The sequence below is a fragment of the Pholcus phalangioides genome, unplaced genomic scaffold, assembly GCF_987345545.1.
Source record: "Pholcus phalangioides strain wild (caught in Gottingen) unplaced genomic scaffold, Ppha-v1.0 ptg000039l_1, whole genome shotgun sequence".
Classification (NCBI taxonomy): Eukaryota; Metazoa; Arthropoda; class Arachnida; order Araneae; family Pholcidae; genus Pholcus; species Pholcus phalangioides.
In genome coordinates, this window is record NW_028301625.1 from 9,433,670 (window position 1) to 9,459,705 (window position 26,036).

At 34.4% G+C, this 26,036-nt stretch overlaps 1 protein-coding gene across 1 annotated transcript in view; it reads left to right on the forward strand.

Annotated features, from left to right (window-relative positions):
• The window catches only part of LOC149065552 (uncharacterized), a 203,294-nt gene that overhangs the window by 48,270 nt on the left and 128,988 nt on the right, over positions 1–26,036 (forward strand). Inside the window, exon 2 of the mRNA XM_089253897.1 lies at positions 22,228–22,328. Coding sequence (XP_089110023.1) covers positions 22,262–22,328 — 67 coding nt within the window. The 5' untranslated portion in view covers positions 22,228–22,261. The remainder of the gene's footprint in view (positions 1–22,227; positions 22,329–26,036) is intronic.

Below are 26,036 nucleotides of genomic sequence, written 5' to 3' on the forward strand. Positions count from 1 at the left end.
CGTCTATAGTTTAGGTATCAGTCCGTAAAATAATATCTATATAATAATAGTACGTGGGTTTCTCGAAAATTATCAGGATATTATTTTCAGAAACGCTGACAACATACTGCACCTACTTTAGGAAAAAAATATAATAAAATTCGACTATTAATTTTTCTAGAGTAAATCAGTAAATCAGTAATTGTGTACAAATACTGTGCACAACGAGTTTTTTCCGTCTACGGATAATGGAGTTTTCGTGATGAGCGATATGCAGTTTTGAGATTTTTCGTACGCTTGTAGAAAACTGCTGCAACCATATGAAATGTTGCAGCCATAAGCAAGACATAGCAAGATGTTTCACAACAATAAGCAAAATTTTAGTGATTCAAACACAATTAAGAAAGACCGTGTTTTTTTTCATAGCCAGTTGGTTCAGATGCTGTTGCTAGAGCAATGAAGGAAATCATGATAACAACAGCTGATGCCATTGTCTCGGTCGAATGATGTATGCAAAGCACCATATAATGACAGCAGGTTGTACTAGCAGAAACATCCGTAACCCCCTTGCTTTGGAAACATAACACGCTCTTTCTTAAAATCTTTGAATCACCGAAATGCCGTGGATTTTGATAAAACATCCTCGACTTACGTTTGCTACAACATTTCATATGCTTTTGTAGAGGGATTTCGGCAAAGAACGTGAAATTTCGAAGCTACACTTATGCCGCCTGGCAGTCCAGTGGTTAGGGAGCTGGCTTCTGACTGTGCAGGTCTGGGTTCGAATCCCGGTTCGGGCATGGATGTTTACTAACGCACTAACAAATTCCCTGGATAGATCGCAAAGATCTCTTGGGAATACGTGGTGATAAAAAAAAAAAAAAAAAAAAAAAAAATATATATATATATATATATGTATATGTATATATATACATACATATATATATATAACTTATATATATATAAGTTCCACTAGAAATACAGTTCATTTCAATGTGTACTACCCAAATATTTTTTAAAAGAAATATATTAACAAGGGGTTTACGTTCAACCGGTATAGATAACTTAGACATAATTATACCACAATTGTTTGAAATATACTTCTTTTTCTTCCCAACGACAAATTGCACATCAAGTTTCCCCGAAACTGAGAGTAAGAAACTAAGAGTAAATCGGTAGATAACAACTATAACGAGTGAGGTTGAATTACTACATTGTTTAAATGAACTCGTCTCAAAAGTAGAGTCTAACGCGTGTCTAAAAAAGTTTTATAAGGGTTCTCAAGGAAAATAGTTCGAGTCTTCCAATTATGCAAATATATTTACTGTTATTTTTTTTTTTTATATTTGACTCTTTATATATATTTTTTAATCTTTGTTTTTGAAATCTTTCAAAAGGTAACAATTTCGAGAGAACCGATTTTTGTTTTGAAATTTTCAAAAAATACATGAGAAGATGGGAAATTGTCTCACGACCAAAAATGCTTTTTGAACGACGGAAAAATGGCAAAATGTAATGTATATGTTCTGAAGCAAAAAATACTTAACAAACTAAAAAAAAAAAGCAGTAGATATTCACAACACATTCTTTCATACAAACGCACCGTTTTTTCATGTATAATGAAGTATTAAGTTGTTTGCTTAAAATATAAACGTTCACCGAAACTGATGGTTAAGGGGAAAAAAAAAACCGTTTTTGGTGGTTTCGAATTGCTAAGCGTTTCGTTTTTGAAAGAAAGACACCAAAAACTTACTTTAAGAACTTATCTCTTCACATACTTCGTGTGATACCTTTTATTCATACAATTTTTCATTATTTTTTATTCCCTTTTCTTCAACGTTTCAAAAGATTAATGATGCCCCTGAAATGAGAACAACCAATGTCTCGAGAAAACAATTTTTTTCTCTTCATTCAGTCATTTTTCCTTATTTTTCAAGATCTTTGCATTTGAAAAATGTTAGATACATACATCAAAGGAAATACATGGGGAAAAAACTATCCAGAAGGCAATTATGCAGTTTAAATGAAAAATCAGAAGAATATGTATTTGCCAATACTATCTTTTGAAGTTCTATTGTAATAATATCTGAAATCATTAAGCATTTTTAATAAAAGGAATTGCTAATCGAAATCTGACTGAAAATATTGAATATATTTTTCGTCTTGATGAGAATATCATTCGATATTAGAGATTTTTTTATAGAAAAAAGTAAGTTATTAAAATTTCGAAATTTGACACTTTGTTATAAATTAAAATTTTAAAAATATAAGTGTTTTTTTTTATCTGATGCATTTGTATTTTTTCAAAGTATGAAGAAAATGGCAGCATTTAGTATGTAATACAGTCAACGCCGCTTAATGTGATCACACCAGGATTCGAAATAATATTATTATAATAATAGTACGTGGATACAAAAGTAATCGGGATACTATTTTCAGAAACGCTGAGAATATACTGCACCTACTTTTTAGGAAAAAAAATATGATAAAATTTTATTTTATTATATATGTTTTGATGGCAATAATTACTCGTTTTTGATAAACAATAATCGATTGACAACTGTATCTGAAATATATCCGGGTCACAAATACGATGACCGTACGCCCGTTCAACGAGACGAGACGTGTGATAATCGTACTTGAGGTAAACTTTTTTGCAAAAAATATTCAATATTTCCGATTTTCTGTTGTCTTTTCCTTTTAAGCTAAAATCCTGCATTTTTTTATCCGAGTTAGAGTGGAACTGTCTATAGTGTGTGTGTACCACGGATTCCGATACCCTTTTTAATGTACGGTATGTTCCATGGATCTCGAGAAAGTCTTTCAGGAGAAAAACGGGAATCTGAACGACTGAAAAAAAAAAACTGACAGAGAACTGGAGATAAAAAGGGCATTTCTCTTTCTGATCATACATTTGCTTCACTATAGGGAGGTCATTGCAAAAGCAGCTCCACGCGTATATCGATCATCAGCGCGAATACTATGGCCTGATTACGCTATTAAGTACGGAAATGTTCATCAACAAGTTGGAAGGGAGAGAACACTTTTTAGCGTCCTGCATAGTTTTGCAGGCTGATAACAGTAATTTACAGAAAAAAAAAGTTTGTGTGTGGTTGAACCTTAGCTTAAAAATGCACAATTTTTTGCGCATTTAAAGCATTTGTTTGCGAGATTTTTCAACGAAAAAAAAATTGATTACATATATATATATAAACCGAAGTCCCGATAAGATAACTATAAATCTTATTTTCTCTAATATGGGGTTGTTAATAATCCATGCTTAGATAAGATAACCATAAATATTTTTTTATGTGGGCATTGTATTATATTTTATCATGAACATATAGTTTTTATATAGTTTTCATGATGACATATTTAATTGGGTTGCTGTATTTTATACGGCATTTATATTTGTTATGAGCAACTTTTCTAAGCCATGTCGTTGGGCATTTCGCCTATTGTGGCATTGTATTTGTATTTGTATAAACGATTTTTCCCCATGTTATATTATTGGTTCGTTCCGTTCTTTGCGAAAGTGATAAAAATACTCGAATGATAACATTATCTGTGATTATAATAACCGGCGTCGACTGTATTTGCACGCCTTTTCAAACACGGAGAGCTTCCATCACATATTCAAATAGTGGAAAAGAAAGATTCACGTTAATGTTTCAATCCAGAGGCTTCCGTGCCAAAAAAAGCCAACGGCCCACGTTTAGAAGATAATAGCGTATTTGAGAACCACACCTTTATTCCACGATGTCAACTACTGCTGGGTTCCATTTGTCAAAATCTCTCCTCACGCAATACGAATAGCTAGTTACACTTATTGAAGCCGGGCAGTGGTGGAGAAAACGAGTGGGCGTCGTAAAAAAAAAAATACCTCAATATCAGCGATTATTTTCTATAGATTTCGGGTTTTTATTGGCAGAGAGCGTTGATGCTGATAGAAAAATACGAAATTGGGAAGCTAGGATATAAGAAAAACAGTTTTTTTTTTGTTCAGCTTCATTTTCTTAAGGGGTGTCACGAACCCTGAAGTAATTTTTTTTCAAAAATTAATTTAAAAATTATTTCATTCAATTGCAAATCAAATGCAAAAATTTTCGAATCAAAAATCCGTCAATTTTTTCTTCTAAAGTCAAAGAGAATAGAAATCAAATAAGCGTAAATGTATATATTACTGCCAAAGTCCGAAGTGTGCGGCCAGTTTATGAAGTGGCCGGCCGCTTTACGAATTGATCAAGAGTTTTGGCTAAGGTCCGATTTTCAGAAATGATTCGGGCTTTGGTCTGAAGATCTCATCGGGGTAGGAGAACCCTGCCAGTTCGATGTGCTGATGTTGGAGCCAAATCCATTTTTTTTCATCGCAACATGTTATACATGGCTATATGCATATAGTCCATACGACGAGAGAAAAAAAAGTTGAGAGAAAAATTGTTTTCATAATAATATATGCATATAGTTTTTCTCTCTCTCTCTCACTGTCAAATTTTGAAGAAAAAAATTATTACCGCATCGTGACTGTGCGATACGATGTCATAGACATAATCAACACGAAAAAATATGCGACTCGAATGGCCCCGAATCATGCCTTTCCTTTTTGGACTTTGGCCAGAGATGTCCAGCCCCTTCGCGAACTGGCTGGTTAAAGCCCGAAATTCAGACATTGGTCGAGTCAATTTACAACGACATTGGCCAATTCGTGATCTGTCTGATTTCGGGCTTTGGCAGTGACACATTCATGAAAAACCACTTTAAATGCAATTTTGTTACACTTCAATTTTTGAGTTCATCCGTAAGATTAAAAAAAAAAAACTACTATACCTAAATTTCTGAAATTTTGCAGAAATATATATTCAACATGTGTTAGTAAATTAAATCTCCGATTTAGCAATTGACGAATGGGAAGTCTTTTTGAAAAAAATGTTGAATTCAGATTTTCAAAATTTAGATATTTTTTTCAAACTTCAAAAAAATTATAAAATTCTAACGTATATTCAGCTATCCAAGTTCGAGGTAATTTTACTAACTTAATGTCGAACAAACATTTCTGTAAAACTTCAGAATTTTCGGAGCAGTAATTTGTTTTAATCGTACGGATGAACTCAAAAACAGCATCCGACGTTTTTTCTTGTATTTAATACAATTCATTAGCTCCTTTTATTATGAGAGAAAAAATCTACCGATCGACACGAAATTTTTTGCGTTTAATTTGCAAGGGATTGAAATATTTTTCAAAAGTCTTTTCTGAAAAATCTACTTCGGGGGGCGCTATTTGTAGTCAAAACAGATACGTTAAAAGATTGTTATTTAGAAAATCGACGATTTTTGACTTTTCAAAAAAAAGTTTAGATTTTTATAAAGTAATTTTAAAAACATAAATCTCTTTTTGCAACTTATTTGAAATCAAACGGAAAGTAAAACACTATGAACCACGCTTCGTAACGTCAAGAATTCATTTTTTTTTTCAGAATAAAATCGTGCGCTTAATAGGTCGTGAGAATCTTCCGTTTGACAGGCGCTGATATAATTGGCTTGAAAATCACTCTTTCGATCTTCAGTCAATATCTGAAGGTTCGTTGCTATAACTTGAAGATGAAAAAGTAACAAAAATGTATTGGAAATTATTAAAGTATGGCAAAAAAGAAGTTGAAATTTACCGGACATCAAAACGTCAGCGCAATCATATCGAAGATCTTGTAGTGAAAATCAATATCTGTTTATCTCTGAAGACAGGCGCACTGAAAATGCGTTTAGAATTTTTTTTATCCATTCACGTTGACTTCAACGTAGCGATGCTTCTGGGGAAAAAATCGATGCTTTCTCAAAAAAAAAAATCATTTGAAAAATATCGGTGACCGAAAATATATAGCAGGCTACACAAATTTAGTTTCCATTTGTTATATAGAAAATGTGCTACAATAATCTCCGATCAAAAATTGTGCTTAATATATGTTGTAAAACATTTAGATGATGATTAATGCAAATGTAAAAATAACTTTGTATATGTATAAGAGAATTTCTCTCAACTCAAATACAGTCAACCCTCGGTTTACGAACAACACAAATTAATTCGGTTTACAATGTGATCTTGGTTTACCAACACGCAAAGCGGCCTAAATCTCGAAGGAAACATATTTCAGAAGTCTGAGCTTACAATTTTTTTTTCTTCACAGAATTTGGTAGAAGAATTATATTTCATCAGAGCGAAATTCCCACAACCAAATACAAAATGCAGCTCCTCATATCCAGCACAGGGATCAGCAGGTCATTTTTAATTTTCCAAGCTCTGGAGAAGAACTTTTTCAAAGATGTTTTGCAATATCTCATAGAACCAACAGTCAGCAACTTCTGGAAACATTATTTTATCATCCTACATTGCATAGTTCTTATTTGCAAAGCTTGGCAGCAATTGCCTTACAGATTGCTGCCTTTATTGTCTTACTCAATTTGGCTTCGAGTATATGTTGTGGCCAGATAAGTGTCGCAAATAGAGATTTTGAGGACTTTGACATTGAAATCATAAATCATTCATATTCACGAAACCAGACTTTGCACTGTATTCGCATACCTTAAGGTTCTTTTTTTACAGACTTGAGTATCGCAACAACACATGAAAAAATGAAGCAATTTACAGAAGATTAAACCAACCAATTAAACCGAAATAAAAATATTCCATCATTATAGAGAATAACCATTAAAACACACTCTCTAGACCTAATATAATTACAGTCGCTAAACCACGCTCTCTGTCTGAGAAAAGAATTTCTTTTGAAACGAAAACATCTTCTACAGAAAAATCTAAGTAATAAGGATTGATAAAAATCCATGTGGTCATATAAGGTTTTTTCCTTGGTTGAGAAACTGGGACGCAAAGCGGTTCTTTTTTTCCCGACAAATCTCTCTCTGACAAAAATCACCTAGAAAAAAAATTCTTTCAACATATAGCCCACTGGGTGTTTTCCTTCATTCAATTGGATCCTTGTATTTTATTTTTTTTTCCCAAAAAATAAAAGCTTTAAGGGTATGAAATCCGCAGGTAATTCGCAATGTTTTTCATGGTCCAGTAGATTTGATAGTTGAAGATAAGAGTTTGGGAAATTGTGAAAGACGCGTGTTTTCATTCGATCTTTAGCCTCACACAGTGTTTTTTTTTTGTGTGTGTTCTTTCCAAACCCTATCATTGTAGGGATTCTCTTTCATTGTGGTTCAATACTCACCTTGACCACGGAGAATGCTCTGTCCATAAAATTCTGTTTATTGTCCTTGACGATTCTATTGCTAGGTCTTCACAGGTTTCTTGAGTTTTTCGTGGAAAGTGTTCGAAAGAAATAAACATTTTATGATTCATTCTCAAATTGGAGTAAAACCCCAAAAAATACATTGAAAAAATTAAAATAAAAGCTGTGATGATTTTACGCTTGTTTAAATGAAAATTGACGGAAATTTACAATTATGATTTTTATTTAGCGCCTCGTAAAAGAAACGTCAATAGCTAAAAAATGTCCTTTTTCTCTATAAAACCATATAAAAATGTTCCCGTAATACTAGAATGAAAATGTTCCCGTAATACTTAGCCGATATATCGATAGGTAAAAATCTTGATTTTGTCACCTTTTTTTACAATATCTCACATTTCATCATTCTAGCAAATATAAGTATTAGAAATATATGAAAAAATTCAACGAAAATCAAAGAACTTTTATTCGAATGCCGTGTAATAATATTTTCTCATGGCATTTAGTTTTTTCCGAAAAATTGCTCTTTTGGGGGGGGGGGCGTGCTGTGTTTTAGCTATTTGACATTCATATTTTTATGTGCATGTTTACTTTAGACACTTCGTTTGGCATTTTGCCTGTTGTAGCTCTTGAATTTGTGTTTGTATAGAATTTTTTTCGGTAAATGGGAAGAGGTGCCCTATTATCACATGAAATATTTCGATTTGGATTTTATCGAAAATTTGGTTTTTATTTTTTCCCCTGAATGCCATTTTATGGGAGTGAATTTATAGCACCTTAATTGCAGTTATTGTACACGATATGTGGAATGAAATTTCAAAATATTCACACGTAAATCAACCGATTTTGGTGTAAGTTATGAGCATACCATACAATCCTTCAAATTTTGGTACCGAAGCACCACTAGCTAAATCTACTATATGAAAAAATAAATCATTCATAGATCACGGCACGAATTATCTTGTTTCGAATATTACATGAATTTTGCTGAAAGTTTGACATATATAAAAATGACTTTTTCATATAAAATGACATAGGTAGTCCAAAATTTATTACTCTTCACCATTTTAGAATACTTTCTTACAAAAAATCTTATTAAATGTCACTCCAGTATCATTTTATAGAAAAAAGTGACGAAAAAGGTAGTCGGATACCTAAAATAAAAAATCCGCTGCATCATTTATGAACACTTCTCCAAATTGCATGTGTTGTTTGGAAACTACATTAGTCCCGAAAAAGTGAAAAATAAACATATACTGTTCAATAGTGCCTTATCAATACAAGATGTTTTGTCAACACGATGAGAAATATCGATGTCTTTAAAAAACAATAAGGAAATGTCACCAATATCTATTCTGCACCAAAGATAAATATTTGAGAAGTACTTTTCTTGTATTTGAGAAGAAAGATTTTAATTTTACTAAGAACAGTAAAAAAAATCGATCGAAAGAAATTGTTAGAGGGTACTGTTTCATATAAGCAAACAAAAGTAGTTGTTACATTTCCGCAAAGTAATAGATATTGAGTCCTGCAGCTTTTGTTGGATTTTCAGAATTCAAATTAGTCTGAAGATGAAACAAATATATCTGTCTATATATTTTTATTTCAAATTTTAATACTATAATTTTGAGTGAGTAATCCCAATAATGAAAATTCATGAAATTTTTACTTTCTATTCCTTCTTTAGATTGCAAAAAAGTTACCAACGCGAGATTAAGAATTTTCTAAGAATGTTCCAACGCGAGAATTCCTATAGCACTTAAACTTATGTACCTAAAATAATATATATTAGATATGCAAAACGTATCAAAAAATTCTAACCACATTGTCTTTAACTAAACATAAAAAGCAAATTCAATTCCAATTTAAAACTATTTAAACGAGATTAAATACATTGACGAAATCAGAAATAGTATTAGGCGTAGCACAATGTCTTGATTGTAATTTTTCTTTGTTTAAAGAAAATTTTGTATTTAATTTACGAATTATTCAGTGTTTCAGAGAAACAAAATACATTCCTTATAAACATTTCACCACTTCTTTACATTCTGAAAGGGGATTACTCGATCCAGTAAAACTATATTCAACTTATTTGTGGATGAGAGAATATACGTTACCGAATACTAAAAGTTTTTATGTTTGATGCGAAATGTAATTAAAAACAACACCCTCATACATGAAAATAAGTATTCATTTCCCTATACCGCAACCACTCTTCAGAAGAATAGTTAAAATATATTTTTAATATTCCGAAACTTTTATTAAATAACCGAGATTATTTAAATAGCGCTGGTGTGATTTTATTTATCTTCCTATTATTAGAATTCATGTAAAATGATTACAATGTTTTACAAAAGATTGAAGAAAATATCAAAATTAGAATACGTACCACAAGAAGATCCGATAGTATTTATTTTAATTCGGAAGAATTTTCTTAAATAAAAATTCATTCCCTTTACTACGAGTTTTCTTTGAATTTAATTCTATTCATTTTAATATCAAGGTTTGAATATAACAATTTGAATGGAATGAATTTTCGAGAATTTCAAGGATATTTTTTTCTGTTTTTCAGAGATTTTTGCCAATTACTTTTACGAAACTTTTCGTTTTTTTATATGTATCTATTCATATTCCTACTCGAGATGATTGGAATATTTTTGAATTATTTCGCAAAAAAATCTAAAGTTAAAGGTATTTTTTTGCAGAGATAATAAAGAGTATATAATATTACACTATTATTAATCAATTTCTGAGATGATATAGGCAATAATCTTCTATCTGAATATTAACTATAGACATTATTTTAAAAAATGTGAAACATAATATACATTATATGGGTGTAAAGTTTTTCGAAAAATATATAGAGGCCATTTATATTCGAGTCATAATAATGCTATATTTCGATAACTACAATAGTTGACGGATTTGGGTGAGGCTTGGCGAGTGTTGAAGACAAGTGAAAGGAAGAATATTAAGACCAATATTTTCGGAAAATGAATTAATGACACCCTTTGTTGCTGAAAATAGTTTCTTAGATTTTTACCGTTGAAATCGACAAAAACATATGAGTTTAAAATACATAAAAGCTGTGTGACAATTAGCTTGACCATACATGGGATGCAATAAATTTGGTAAGCATGATGTTTGGCATAGATTTTTTTCTAATCCACAGTTATTTTTGTTTGGATATTTAGCTGTGAATTACGTCCTTCAAATTTACATGAAAAAAACAAATTGAAGGTTTGCGAAAATAAGTGACTTTCGTTGAAATGGTAAAACTTGAGGTGACCTTAGCTCAGGGTGGAACAAATCCCAGGTGCCAGGTCGTCATGATGACAAAAAAATTGGTATTGGCAAAGAATACCAAAAAATTGCTATTCTTTGTGTACTTACTAACTTGCAAACTAATAGCAGCACAAAATGCTTTGAATTTATATCAGCATATCTGCCAAGGTGAAAGAGGGTCAAGTGGCCCGCGAGACGTTTAGGTTGAGCACCCTTTGCCTTAAATGTTTGTAAACGAACACAAAATCCAGTTTTACCATAGTGTAGACATTCTATATTTGTAATATAATTAGTTTAAGTACGAATACTCCATGTTGCTGACAACTTTGCATTATTCAATTCCCGTATTCACGGTTATGTTCATTAGGAATCATTTCAAAGGTCGGTTTAGGCACTGACAGCTGCTACGATTTCCGGCATTATGACGATGATATAGTGCAGAGATTTAATTATCATATGAGACAATCGGATGATGGTGAGAACCAATAGTCATTTCGTGACTATAGCGCTCCACATCGAAGCCATTATCTATATTGTCAGAATTGCGCTATTAATAACCGATGCCTGAACATTAAATTCATTTCTATACTCACGCGTTTCTCATAATGCAGTGGAACCTCGCTACAACGATACTCGTTATAACGATAAATCCCTCTTAAACCCTATTTCATCAAACCTTATTTGAAACCGCCTATAGTCTAATGTTAAACTCCTCGAAATAACCTTCGATAAATTTTTAAAGTTATCACAGATTTTATGTCTTCCAAGGACATCTAATAATATCGGTATTTGGTACCACCTGATCTCCGAAAGTGTTTATGAATTACCGTTTTAAGAGATTTCGGTATTACTACTTCTTATGTGATACAACAAAGTGTATTGCGATAAACTTCTTTATAGGGGAAAAAATTTTGTTAATCAACTAATCATTAAAAAAATTAAGACTGATACTCAATATTTTCTGGTAGTAACAACGCCGATTTAGAAAAGATGTCAATGGCAGCATAAACTTAGAGGCACGTGATGATAATGTTGTCTCTCGATATAACGATGACCCCTCTACAACGATATTTTTTCTTGGTCAGCAGAATATCGTTATTCGAGGTTTCACTGTATGTAGCATTCAACCATTTGCTTTTTAGGATTTTATGCACATTTTTAGACAGCATTATCACTTAGATATCGATGAATATGGTCGGATGTTATTTCCGAAATATTTTTATATATAGTCGAACTCGGTTATAACATCGAAGATTCAGTGAAATATTTTCGTTATAACCGAGGTTAGTTTTTTAGGACGTTTTCGACTATAATATAATTCTGTGCAAGTATTGTGCATGAAGTTGTTATTTATTATGATTAAGATGACAAAATTTAATCGATAAAAATACGGAACATCGGCAATTCATGCCAAAAATGCTGCCAACTGTTGAAATTACTAAATATTGCTTATAAATAACCCGTGGTGAGAAATTCAGTGTTACATTAATTCTGCGGTGAACTGAAATATTTTTACGGGGACAAAAAAATTGACATCCCAAATATGTAAAATGGATACATCATTTATAGATATATTAAATTCGAAACAATTTGCAAATTATGAAAATTACTTTCATCCCTGATTCTAGTAAACATTATAAATAAAAGCAAGCTTTGCTGGAAAAACGGGACATTGTCATTAAAAAACAGGAGTCGGGAAGTGCCAAATCACTGGGTAATACGGGAATGTCACGCGTACGGGCCATGCTAATGAGCAAGTCGGAGCTTGAGAGAGAAACATGAAAAAAATCAATCTCTTTCGAACGTTAAGTTATTAATATTAACAACACACAAACATTGCCTCAATGCAACGAGCTTTGATTCGATTAATTACTTAGTTAAAAACGCCGTAAAAACGAACAAAAATGTGTAATTATATCCAAGGCCGTTAAGACGACGCTAAAAGAAAAATTAATTAAATTTATCTCTGAGAAATCAGTTCGGAACATCATTTATACTGAAGTTATAGCTCAGGCGTCAGTACAACTGACGTTCTTATAAGCGAGTTTTGCTGTATTATCATATTAGACCTGTTCCGATGTGTCTTCACAACACATTTCATATTATTACACGTGCAATGCGTTCACCTCTGTATGCCCCGGAAACCTTTTTCTAGTCAAAACAATAGCAAATTCATTTAGTTTCCTATGATGTAAGATCTCGTGACAAGGATGCTGTCATTTTGTGCGAATGTCTACTGATATCGAGTAATATAAAACTGACGAAGATGAACGATACGACCGAAGAGCCAAATTCCTGATAGAACCTATCGAACCTTACATATCCGAAATTATCTATGAACCATTGTCAGATGTCATCTTCTGTTTCGCAAAACCTAAAGAAAATCGCTTTTCCTTGTGTCTTACATACTGAAAAAAAAAGTAATAATAAGGGCTTATATAATGCTTTATACCGAAGAATATACGAAAGGAAAAATACCGTAACATAAAAGAATGACTATATATTCTTTTGAATTCTTTTGTACATTTTCTTTATAACTTCAAGTTAGTGTGGATTTTTTTGAGATATATTAATAATAAAAATATTAAAAAAAATATTTTTTTTGAACTTCTCGTCACTTTTAATGAACTGCAGCAAAAAACAGCCGTCGACAGCTGTCAACAAAAAAAACTGATCCTCTCTAAGAAAAATCGATATAACTATGGCTTTAGAAAATATCTCAATTTGACATTTCCCACAACCGTGAAAATTTTAAATATTCGTTCATTTTTTAAATAATTCTGATTGCTAATTACACCATTGTCAGATAGAATAATTCAAGATATACGCTGCTAATTACGTTATTATTTCTCTTTCTTCTGATGAATCATTTAAGCTGATATAATAATAATTAAACCCATCAAATTTTTCCACCTTAAGACAAAAACAACAACATATTTAAATAATATACGCATGCATGATTTTTTCACACGTTAAAATTATTCATAATTATTTTGAACATGATCTCCGTAAAATATTTATTACGGAAACTGAGTTTGTTCTTGCTCGCTTATAATTAAACATTAATTATAGACATCGGTCACATTTCTTTAGGATGAATAAAGTCCGATAAATCATTTAATACCAATTACACGTCCATGTTTATTCAATGTCTGAATAATGATTTCGGTTTCTAAAATTGTACGCATTGAACAGTATTTAGACTGATCTCTGTTTTTTAAAAAACAATGCTGAAAAAATATGGTTATAACATAATTATGGCTCTAATTTCTGGTTTCGTGGTTTCACATAATTTATTCAAAAATCTCATAGACTAGAAGATTTTTTTTCCATTAGTTTTCTGAGAATCAAGCTCGTCTTGAGAGAATTAATTATATGAGGATTATAACCAGCCGTTAATTAGAAGAATCTCGAATATCTCATTATTTTAGGTTTATATATATGATAGTGATGCCTTATTCCGAAAAAAAATCACTTTTCCAGCTGAAAGAAGGAATAAGCTAGCAAAAAAGACCAAAACGTTGTCCATTTCCGATGTTCTTAGTTGATTCTTCTCTATTAATAAACATTCTCGTGAACATTAAAAGCAATCTAATTGGCTCAAACATTGCCCGGTAAACACTGATAATCTTTATACAAATCCTGCAAATTTCAGATAATGAGCACAACAAAAAAAAAATTAGTAAGCTCCCTGAAGTGCGCGAGGAATTTCGGGAATTATAATTTACTGTTTATTCGTCTGGTACCTTTCTATGCTAAAATCCACAGATAATTTTCAATTTATTATATTATAAATTCTTCGGAAGAACTGCAAGTAGGCTAATGGGTGATTAGTTTTCAGGAGTAAGAAAGTTTCATTTGAAACTAAACTTAAAAATAGAAGTCGCGCGTATCTTTCTCTCGACATATAGTTCTTAAATATTTTTTTTCTTTGCGATACAATTTATAGAAAACATGGAATTATTCCTAAAAGCAATTGCTTCTGTTTCAAGTTGTATTTGCAACAAACCAAGATTTATGTTAGCAATGGAAACCTGAACCTTGAGATATCTGAACGTATTTCGTAAAACAAACGATTCTGAAATGCAGAGAATAGACGAGGTTCAAATCGGCCAATTCAATTCCTTATTTGAGTTTAGATATTTAAGAATAGGGGGTGCACAACTTTTCAGTCAGAGCGCCAAATATGCGGTATTTTTTCCACTCGCGCTCCAGAAACTTTTATATGTAGTCATGGCCATATAATGAACTCACTTGAAATTTTATTATTCACTTAAATCAAGAATCAGACTATTTTCATGACTTATGATTATTACAAATAATAACCATATGAGTCGTGCAGTTGCAAAACTCGTTAATCGCCAACCAGATTTTTTTACAGAAAGTGAAAAAGAAATTTTTGTAGAGTGTATTTTTTGAGCTGACGCTTGTTAAAATGTTAATGTTATGGCGTCAAAATTTTAAATTTCAAGCAGTCATCTCAAAAAATACACTCCACAATGGTTTCTTTTTCAATTTTTCACATTTTTTTCTGTAAAAAAAATCTGGGTGGTGTTTAACGAGTTTTGCAACTGGACAACTCATATGCTATAAATACACCCATGTCACATGTTTGTCAAACATGTTTTTTACATGTTTTCACATTGAACATATTTTTTTAAAGAAAAGTTTTGTTTTTGGGGCAATATATTTTAATCCATTTTGAATTGCAATTGCATGTTATTAGCGATTTTCCAACAACTGTTAAGCGATAGTTGGCACACAATTTTACTTACCTTTGACACATTGACACGTAATGTGAATTCAATCAATATCACAAAAGCATAATATAACGACTTCATCTTTCATATATAAACACATATTGACATTACATATTGTTTTTGACTTGGTTTTTTGTATAGTTTTGACTTATAATTGGAAACATTACTTGCCTTTCACAACTTTTTTGCTTATAATTGGCAACTTTACTCGCTTTTGACAATGTTTTTTGGCGATAATTTACGATGCCACCTATGAATCCTGATATCCCGTATTGCTATGACAGAAATATTGCCAGTCCAAGTATTTATCTTGGTATCAATAGATACGTTGTAATGTATTGATAGTTAGTTCTCTACCAGAACACCATTCGTGGGCCGAATGGACTTTGGCGTCCCGTGGGGCCTGAGGTTGTGAACCCCTGTTCAAGAGTTTCCGGTGACTTAAATTCCTGGTATGCTGGAAAGTAGAACATTCTTGACATGCTGATCTCCTTCGCTTTTTCCTGGAATGACTTCTAATGTAGGGGAATACTGTATTTGAAAAAATTGACTTTCTTTTCAAAATTTGACTCTTAGGAAAGTTGCATGCATGTACATTTATTTAATTTTTTGGAATTTATAATGTGAATTCAATCAATCTCACAAAAGAATAATAACGACTTGATCTTTCATTAAGCAAGCTACAGAAACGTAATATCCGGTTTAATATCTCTGTGTTCAAATCGAATTGTAAAAGTTGAATAATTTTAGAAAACGGCTTGGTTCGATTCGAAACGTTTTCCTTCTTGATATATATTTCCTGCTATATAAACGATAACTTACGACCCGAGTCTCGAATATATATCAAAAATATGTCTTTTGGAATAGGAACAGAACCACAAATTACTTTTATAACTCCCTCTACGCTAAGAAATGTCAAAAGCAGTCACAGTTAAAAATTATTAGGTGCGATGAATCTTTGAGAGCTCCTTTTCCGATATGAATCAATAAATTCAAAAACGTCGGGCGTTAATCGATTGGAAATAATAATATTATTCGTACTTTTACATCGATAGCACATGTTGAAACGATTCATTCAAATAATTTTGACACAATCTGATGTTTAAAAATATGTAATAAATATTATTTTGGAATGTTCATTTTATGATACCGCGGAATTATTTAAAGTCCCTCACACGAGATAAATAAACCGGTCGATAAATAATAAAATAAATTTAGACCTGAATGTTAATAGTTATGAAATACAGTGAAACTTCGATATAAAGATACTCTGTGGAGCCAGAAAAAATATCGTTGTAGAGGGATTATCGTTATATCGAGAGGCAGCAATTTAACATTTGCGTATATACATTTGCAAACAAGAGTTGAAAAAAAAATATCGTTTTAGAGGGATTATCGCGTTATATCGAGTATAACGAGTGCAACGAGGTTTCACTGTACCGTATTCCCCCTACATTGGCCGGTATGCCCTAAAACTCGAGTGACAGTAACTTTGTTAATGTTGGGGGGGGGGGGGTTCTTGTTCATTCTTGTTCATTCTCAGGAGGATAAGCAAGGTTCAACAAGGATCACGGTATGCATTCTTCAAATTCTTTACATGCATCAGTTAATTTTACAATACCGATATCGAAGAATTTCCAGGATTTGTGACTCGAATCCCCCGGCATGCCGGAAAATACGGGTATACCCAGCATGCGTGTCTCCCTTGCTGTTTCCTGGTATGCCGGTTAATGCGGGTGAAAACGATAAATATAAGTTACAATTACCTGCTCAACCAGGTTATGCTAATTGTTGAGTCGGTACCTAATCCAATGGTTCTTAACCTGGAATCATATGGCCTCCTAGCGGTCTTGGAATGGTAGCCAAGCATAGGACTCAAGTGGAATGAGAGCATGACAGGTCGCGCGTTTAGGGGCCATAGAGAGCTTTGAAAAAAAATTAGATGAAAAAGAAATGAAGCTTCCGAGTAAAATATGGTAGTAAAAAGTGTGACTATCTTCAGAATCCAGCAAAACTACCCATAAAATCAGTCATCTTAACTTTTTAAATGAAATTCAGTCAGATGTTTTGCCCTTGTAAAGAAGTTTACTGGATTACACTGTGTACTATTCAAAAAGTACCTTCATGGCAACTTCATCACTTTCAGGACACGCTGCGCAAATAACTTATGTGTTATTAGATGTCCTCAGAAGAACAAAAACTGGTTAGGAATTTAAAAATATATTAAAAGTAATTTTTTGCGAAATATATAATGAAATATCGTTGTATAGATTTCAAAATGTTTTCAAAAATATCATTGTGGAGGGATTTATCCCTATATCGAATATCGTTGTAGCGAGGTTTCACTGCATATTCAGGGATAATACCAATACCGTTCCTTCATTCACTTACGAATATAGCATTTTATATCCATCATTGTTTTCACTTCGTTTCACTCTATATGAATCTCTCTTTAAATACTACAAATTATATCGACTGAGGTGATTTTAACTAGCTAAATTGGCATCGTTTAATTATTTTTAAGTCACGTATTACAGCAGAATAGTTAGACCACCAACCTGTAGTTTGTCTGGTCTTGGTTCAAATTCCGGAGAGTGGTCATAGGAGCATGTTTGATAGGAATCGGACTCTGAATTGTAAGATGCAGTCTAATTAGCTCTAGTGAGTGATTAATAACTACGGTTAGACGAAATTTGCAGATATATCAATTACATAAACTGTATTATTTTTCAAAAAACACGAAGCACCCCTAAAAAATAATTCGATCATCTCGAAATTTTGCATGCAAATTTCCTTATACGAAATATGCGAGTGACTAAATTTTCAAGGCCAAGGAATGGTAACTCCGGTTATAGCTCGCGTTTCTACTGTGAAACTAGCATTGTATAAAACAGGTAACAATCGCGGACGGTTTATCTTTTCTCGTTGCCGGCAATGCAGTTCCCTGGAGACACAACCAATAATGCCGTTACGACGTTGTCGAAGACATTATAGCCCATTTATGACTTCAAAAGTGGTCGCATAGTCGGGATGCGTGAAGCTGGCTAGTCATACTGAGCAATAGACCGCCACTTGCACCGTACGGACACGACTGTTCATTTCTGGCAGCAATGGTTTTTTTGTTTTTTTTTAACCGAGCGCAACTCAGGTCTATCGCCATAGGCAATTTACTACCTAGTGATGGCAGCAATGGTTGCTGCAAGGAACTCATCGCCGGAATGAAGGCTCTTTAAGGCCAAGGTACACAAATGTGAGGCAGGATCGGACGCTTGTGAGACAGGCCCGAACTTCCTTATCAACATCGTTGCCCGTTATCCAACGTGCTGCAGCGTCTTTCATACCTCACGTGGTACCTTCTACAGTCTCACGGTGCTTGGCTGAGACGGTTTACGCTCACAGCGGCTTTTAAGACGTCTGCGCTTAACCCCACAATATCGGCAATATCATGGCTGCCAGTAGACTGGCATCACATAGTGTTCAGCAATGAATCTCGGTTCAGTCTCGGAGCCGATAACCATCGGACACGTGTGTGGAAGGGTTGGGGCCAGCGATCCCAATCAGTCTTTGTTTTACACAGGCATACAGCTATTACCCCTGGTGTGATGGTGTGAGGTGATATCTCTTACGACAGCAGGTCACCTTTAACAGTTTAACGATATGTTGATGGCAACCTGCGGTCGGTCACGTTACCCTTAATAGCACGCGAACCCGGGGCAATTTTCCAACAAGATAATTCCAGTCCAAATACGGCTCACGTATCTCTGGACTGCCTCCGTGCTGTTGGTACTCATCCTTGGCCAGCAAGGTTACCGGACCTTTCTGCAATCAAGCATGTATGGGGCATGGTAGGCTGCCATGGTGGGCACCCCGAAACGTGAAAATCTAGAGCAACAATTGATGAATGCCTGGCAAAATGCATCGCAAGATGAAATTAGGTAACTTTATCGCTCCTCACATCGACGTGTACAGGCAAACATCGCAACCAGTGGGGAGAGGGCGGGTTCACCAATCACTGACTCGAACATTGAATGTGCAATTGCTATCTATTTGATGGGTCCTACGGCTTTTAATTTTTAATCATTTAATTATCTGTGTATGAGCTTTCGCATATTTAATTTCAATAAAAACAGTCGCTTTCTTCACGGTGCTTCGTTTTTTTTACACAAAACTGTTTCAATTTCCGATACTTGTAAATTTTATATACCTTTTGTGATACGGTTTTTATGAACTTGATCAATTTTTTTATGATTTACCCCGTGTTCTTTCTAAAATAAACTTGAAATGATTTTTTGTTGCTTTTACGTATTAAATATAATTTAAAAAGATAGTCATCGCATAAACATAAAACGTTTTTTATAGTGTTTTTTTTTTAAAGATAAAAAAAGTTATCTGCTTCCTTTTTCACTAAATTCATTAATTGGATTAGTTGGTTGAAAAAAAATAATGAAAAGATGAAACATAAGATGTGAAAGCTTTGAATTTTATATTTTTTCTGGCAAAAGTATCTTTCTTTTTTTAAAGAAATCAATGAAGTCACGCAGCAACGATTTCAATTTTCTTAATTTCTCAGATGGCTCACGTATTAAAATTTTCAAACCTTTGGCCACGTATTAATTATTTTTAATTTACAGTTGAAATTAGTCTTGATTTTGATTAAAATTTTCGTTATCACCAATGAATTGTTTTTTTTTTTCACTCGTATACTCTGAAAATGTTTGTAATCCGATCATATATTAGATGAATACGGAGAGTATACAGGGTGTCCTGTAAGTGCTCATCAACCATCCTTCGTAGAGGTATGGTTTCAATATAAAAAATGTTCAAAAGGCGTTAAAAAATTACCCTCTACTAGTTTTGAGAGTGAAAATACAGTGCGTAACAAAACAAAAAAAAACCCAATTTTTTATAAGGTTCCCCTGTCCTCTAACTTCCAATTAGAAATTTGTTGACCTGTCTCTCATAATGTCAAAAAAATAATTTCAAGTTCCTAAGTGCAACGTTCGCTAAGATATTTGAATTCAAAAACCTGAGGAAAGTTGGAAGGACGGCATAAATGAGAGAAAGGAGTGTTGTCCGTTAGTTTTTGCTTTCTTTCATAACTTTTCTCAGATTTTTTGAATTCAAATATCTTAGCAAATATTGCACTTAGAAGCAAGAAACATTTTCTGTTGGATCCAGGAGATACAGAGCAACAACTTTCTTATTGAAAGTTAGAGGACAAGGGGACTGTGTAAAAATTAGATTTTTTTTTTATTTTGTGACACACTGTATTTTCACTCTCTAATCTGGTACAGGATAATTTTTGAATGCCTTTTGAATATTTTTTAATCGGAATCATACCTCTGCGAAAGACGGTTGATGAAATAAAGGCCGCATTAGCACTTTTAGGACACTCTGTATAATGTAGATGAAAAAGCATAATATTCTGCGAAGAAAAATGAGGTAATATACACTGCTGGCCACCCAAATTGCAGCACCAAGAAAGACAAGAGATATCGCAACAATATTTATTTTGTAGATAACATGTTGACCAAGCATCAAATGATTAAATTTATAGACTTCTGTGAAGTGTGGTTCCTGCCAAAATCAGTAGCCAGAGTAGCCGCCATTGTTGGAGATCACCGCTGCCACACGCCTCGGCATTGATTCAAAGAGACTTTGGATGTGTTCTTGGGGTACAGCAGACCAAGCAGCTTCCACGCGTTGCCAAAGTTGATCTGGTGTGGCAGCTGGGGATGTAATCTGGGTCAATCGTTGAGCAACCATGGACCACATGTTTTCTATCGGCGAAAGATCCGGAGAGCGAGCTGGCCAGGGAAGCAATTCAATCTGGCGATTGACGAAGAACCTTTGGACAATGCGTGCCACGTGTAGTCGCGCATTATCCTGTTGAAATATGGCTGTGGGCAAGCCCTGAAGGTAAGGAAGGACAACTGGCTCCAACACCTCGGAGATGTAGCGCTGGCTTTTTAAAGTACCGACAATGCGTACTAGAGGAGTGCGAGAGTGATATCCAATACCGCCCCATACCATAATACCCGGTGCAGGACCAGTGTGGCGGTGCATAACGCAGCTGTTCAGCATCCTCTCTCCACGGTGTCTCCAGACTCGAATCCGACCATCGTGGTGTTGCAGGCAGAAGCGTGACTCGTCAGTAAAGACAATTTCATTTCATTGTGCCGTTCACATCCTTGTTTCATCGCACCATTGGCGGTGGAGACGTCTGTGGTTCTGCGTCAAGGGTAGACGAAGCAATGGACGTCTTGCGGACAGACCACTCTGCTGTAAACGGCGTCGAATGGTACGCGCAGACACTGGATGATGCGGTACAGACTGAATGTGCTGTGCTATGGTTCGTGATGTGGCTGAGCGATCCGTCACTGCCATACGCACAATACGCCTGTCATCACGTGAAGTGGTGCACTGAGGTGGATGCGATCGAACACGTCGGTCCGTCGTACCCTCCTGCATCCAACGATCACATATCCGCATTACAGTTGTTTGGTTTCGTCCAACACGACTACCGATTTCCCTGAAAGATAATCCACAATCTCGGTAGGCCACTATCCTTCCTCTGTCGAACTCGGATACTTGATCAAAAGATGATCGCTGTTTTCTACGAGGCATAATTGATCGTTTTTTTAAAAAAAACCACAACAAAAACACAATTGCCGTACTTCAAATCGCGATATCTCCAAGCCTTAAATAGCGCTTTGAAGTGGCGCCACAGGCACGCGTGATGTGCGACTGCGCTGAAATTCTAATCATTTGCATATCTCACCTCCGCTAATGCATGTTGTAAATTTCATATTATTTGCATGCTTCCTTCAGGGTGTTGCATTTACGGTGGCCAGCAGTGTATATAAATATGTGAAATATATATTATTAAATATACATAATTATTTTCTTTCTTCAGTAAAATTGATATTTTCCCTAATGTTTTATTTTTAAATTTTGTTTAGGTGTCGAGAGACACGGAACCACCACAACTGCCAAATGGGGAACTTGAAAAACATATTTGCAGTCATGTTGATGTTCCCAGTGGTTTTGTCATCTTCATCAAGTGAGTGTGTTTTTGCAATAGTTTTATCTCGTTTTACTAAAGAGATCTGGGAATGTGCCGCGGGACTCTTAATTGATCTGCAGGTGTGCCGTATGCCACTTAAATGATCCAGGGATATATATGTACCCTATCCCCTATTATAACATTTACATAGGGAAGCGAGAATTCACGTTTTGTGTGAGACTTGCGTTCTCCTCATAAATTCTTAGACAACCGCAATATACATTTACAGTGGTACATTCTTGCTTTTGTTAAGGGGGAATTCAAATATCTTAGCAAATATTGCACTTTGTTAGTACATATATTTACATTATATATGAGTGAAAATTTCATACAATAGAATATATTAACTGAAAAAAATAGTTATATCGCAGTTTTAGCACGCATATATGTTGAAATATCTTTATATTTCTTTATATTCGTTACTTCGTCCTGCACTGGAGTATGCCTTAAATTAGAGGTCTTCAACCTTTTCCTAGTCGCGAGCACTACCTGTACCGATCATGAACACAAGAGCACCCCAAGTTTGACATGCGAATGCATGAAATCAGGATGATTTCAGTCCTTGAATGCAATTCGTTCAAGGTGTTCAATCGGAACGTTGATCGTGCTTGCGAGCACGAAATTGGACACGAACATCGAGCACTCTGCGTGCATCAGAGAGCACCGTGGTGCTCACGAGCAGCAGGTTGAAGATGCTTGTTGTAAGGTTTGGGAGACCATACCTAGAGAGGGATATAGGCTTGTGGTTGAAAGGTTGCAGAGAAGAGCTACAAAAGAGTGTGTTCACATAATAATTTTCCTGTTTTCAAAGTTATCAAAAAATTTATGAGTGAAGTAAATCAATGATTAATTTTTCTAAATTGTGCCAAAAATAGTCATGACGTGATATTCCGTCATAGCTAGATGACTGGATAAGTCATCCGGGAGATATGCCGCGGGCCACTCAAGTGATGTGGAACTGTACCGCGGGTCACTTAAGTGGTCTTTCTTTCTTTCAAACTGAACATAGCTCCGATCCATCGCCATGGCAATTTACTACCTAATGAGTGGTTTGTAAATGCTCCGCTTAGTTCATTTTTACAAAATTTGGCCAGGAGTCACAGGCCACAGTGGATAGTGGATGGCTCTGAGGGCCACATTTGGCTCACGGGTTATGCATAAATGGTGTAGAAAAAAATGTTGTGGTAGTATAGCTGTTATTTTGCATATAACGTAGTAGTATCCAAAAAGTTTGGGGACTTCGCAGTCACTGTCAGGCTCACATGTACACTTCCAGTACAACGCATTCGGTGGAAAATCGTACTATGACCACAAATACCAGCAGCAACTTCATACCATTGCCTACGGAGATTTTTTTTCTTCAAGTTAGTTGTGTGTTAGTTTGGCGATTATGCGAATTCTTTGAATAATCACTCATTTTTCCATCCTTCCAATTACCAATTCAATCATTCCAGTTTGTAGAAAGTAGTAAGCAAAGTTGAAGATTTAGATATTTCCCGTTAACAATTACCAAACAAGTAAACAAAATATTCTAAATTTGATCTCGGCAAAAATCATTTTCAAAAAATATTTGATGCTGATGAACAACAGCTCTCTTCTTATCCAGAAGCTTTTATGAAGAATCTCTAATCTGAAAAATTGTTCAACTCCGAAGGGTTTCGAAATTTTGTACCAAGGAAAACACGAATGATTTTGCACTTGTAGTATTCAATTCTCATACGAAAACAACCTGTCATTAGATCTTGTATACTTTCACATCCGATGCTCCAGGGCTTTCATGGCTTTAGAAAATTAGTATTTCTTCTGCTAACAACGCCAGAGTCAGCAACAGCTGACATGATAATCCAATGGTTTTTACTTTATTTCAACCATCACGTTGAACTAGTCAATATCAGATGAACTAAAACTAATTTATATGAGTAAAAACCACATATCTGATTATAACTAGAATAAATAACTCGATATTTTCTTTGCAAAGGTGATCTATTTTGACGTAAATTAAAAGACGTCTTTTAAATCATCTGCCGACAGACACACTGGGTGCATTCGCAAAGAATGCTTAACGGAATCCTTTAAACAAGCCCATGTCTCAGGAAGTAGTCAAAATATATCAGTATTTTTTATGCCTGCGGGTTAAGATCTCCTTAACACAAAAATTCAGTGACATACCTTTCAGACCGGAAGAGGTTTTAATACCTCTTCCGGTCTGGGCACCAGGCTCGTGGTCTGCTTTTGTAACGAAATTGTTTTACGTATATCTCGATAGATTTCCAACGCAAATAACAGCCAATGATGTCGTCTGACTGACATTTTTAGGACAAATCTAACGAAGTTCTTTTGATTTTAATATCTTTTGTCGTCTTGGCACCAGACACGCGGCAATTTTTTTACGCTATATCTCGGGAGGTTTTCAAAGCAAATGAAAGAAAATGGTACCGTCTGTTAGATATTGCAAAGACAAAAACCGAAGGTACCCCCACGGATTTTAATAGGTCTTCCAGTCTGGGTATCAGACACGCAGTCCGCATTTATAACTAAATTGTTTTTCTCCTTATCTTGAGGAGTTCGCAAAGCAAATAGACAACATCAGTATCGCCTGTCAGCTATTTGAAAGACAAATCCGATGATATTAATTTCGTCGTGTCAATACCTACCAAGGAAAGGTAAGCACAAAGAATACATTCACGTCAAAACTTGCGGCCGTGTCTATGACACAAACCATTCTAATTTCCCCCTTTTTTCGTAGTAGCCATTACAGCTTCGTCTTCACAGAAGTCCAGATGCCTGTGAGATTACAGGTCTATAATACTAAAACATGAACCTCTGACATGCTATAAACATTCTTTCTTGGTGGAAATAAAAAAGTAATATTTTCCCGCATTTTTTGAAGCATTAAATATGCACGTATCGTTTTAGTCAACGTTTTAATATCCATTTCAACCGGCTTTAACTCAAATCATGGGCGGTAATAGGCTTGGAAGTCTGGGGGGGGGGGGACGACACGGTCATTATTGCTATGAGGCACGATGATGATGATGTCAATGAATATATGCATCTATACATTAGATCAATCGACTCCACCTTTGACGCTGGGGAGCATTGCCCCTCCCCGTATCTCCGCCCATGACTCAAATAGCACACAATCAGTACGACGAGGCTTGAAAGCTTTCTTCTAGGACCAAGCGTTAATCAGCAGCTAGAGATTATTAACTTCGCTCTTAAAAATCAATCAACAAGTAAAATGTAGACCGTGCGTATGTGTCCTTGATCTCTATTTTCTCTCATTTTTGCACATGCATTTGAAATAAATACAAATACAAATACAACGCCACAACAGGCAAAATGCCCAACGAGGTGGCTGATAAAAAGATGCCCATAAAAATATGCGTATATTCCCCCATTATTTTTTCGTGTTGATGTTAAAATAGTACTATTTAATGATGTATTTATTTTTGTAGGATTATTCTGGTACACATAATCTGCATTATACACACATTTAATGACACTATGCATCGGTTTCTTTCATTCATGTATTTCGAAATTTTCCCAGACAGTTGTATTGTGGATATAGAAAATAAAGTAAATTCCCCAGACATACATAGTTCGAATCACTTTACTGAAAAGATATCACTTGTAGTGAACAAAGAAAATTAATTGTAGTAATTACTCCATCGTTATCACATAATATGTTCAACTTTTAACAGG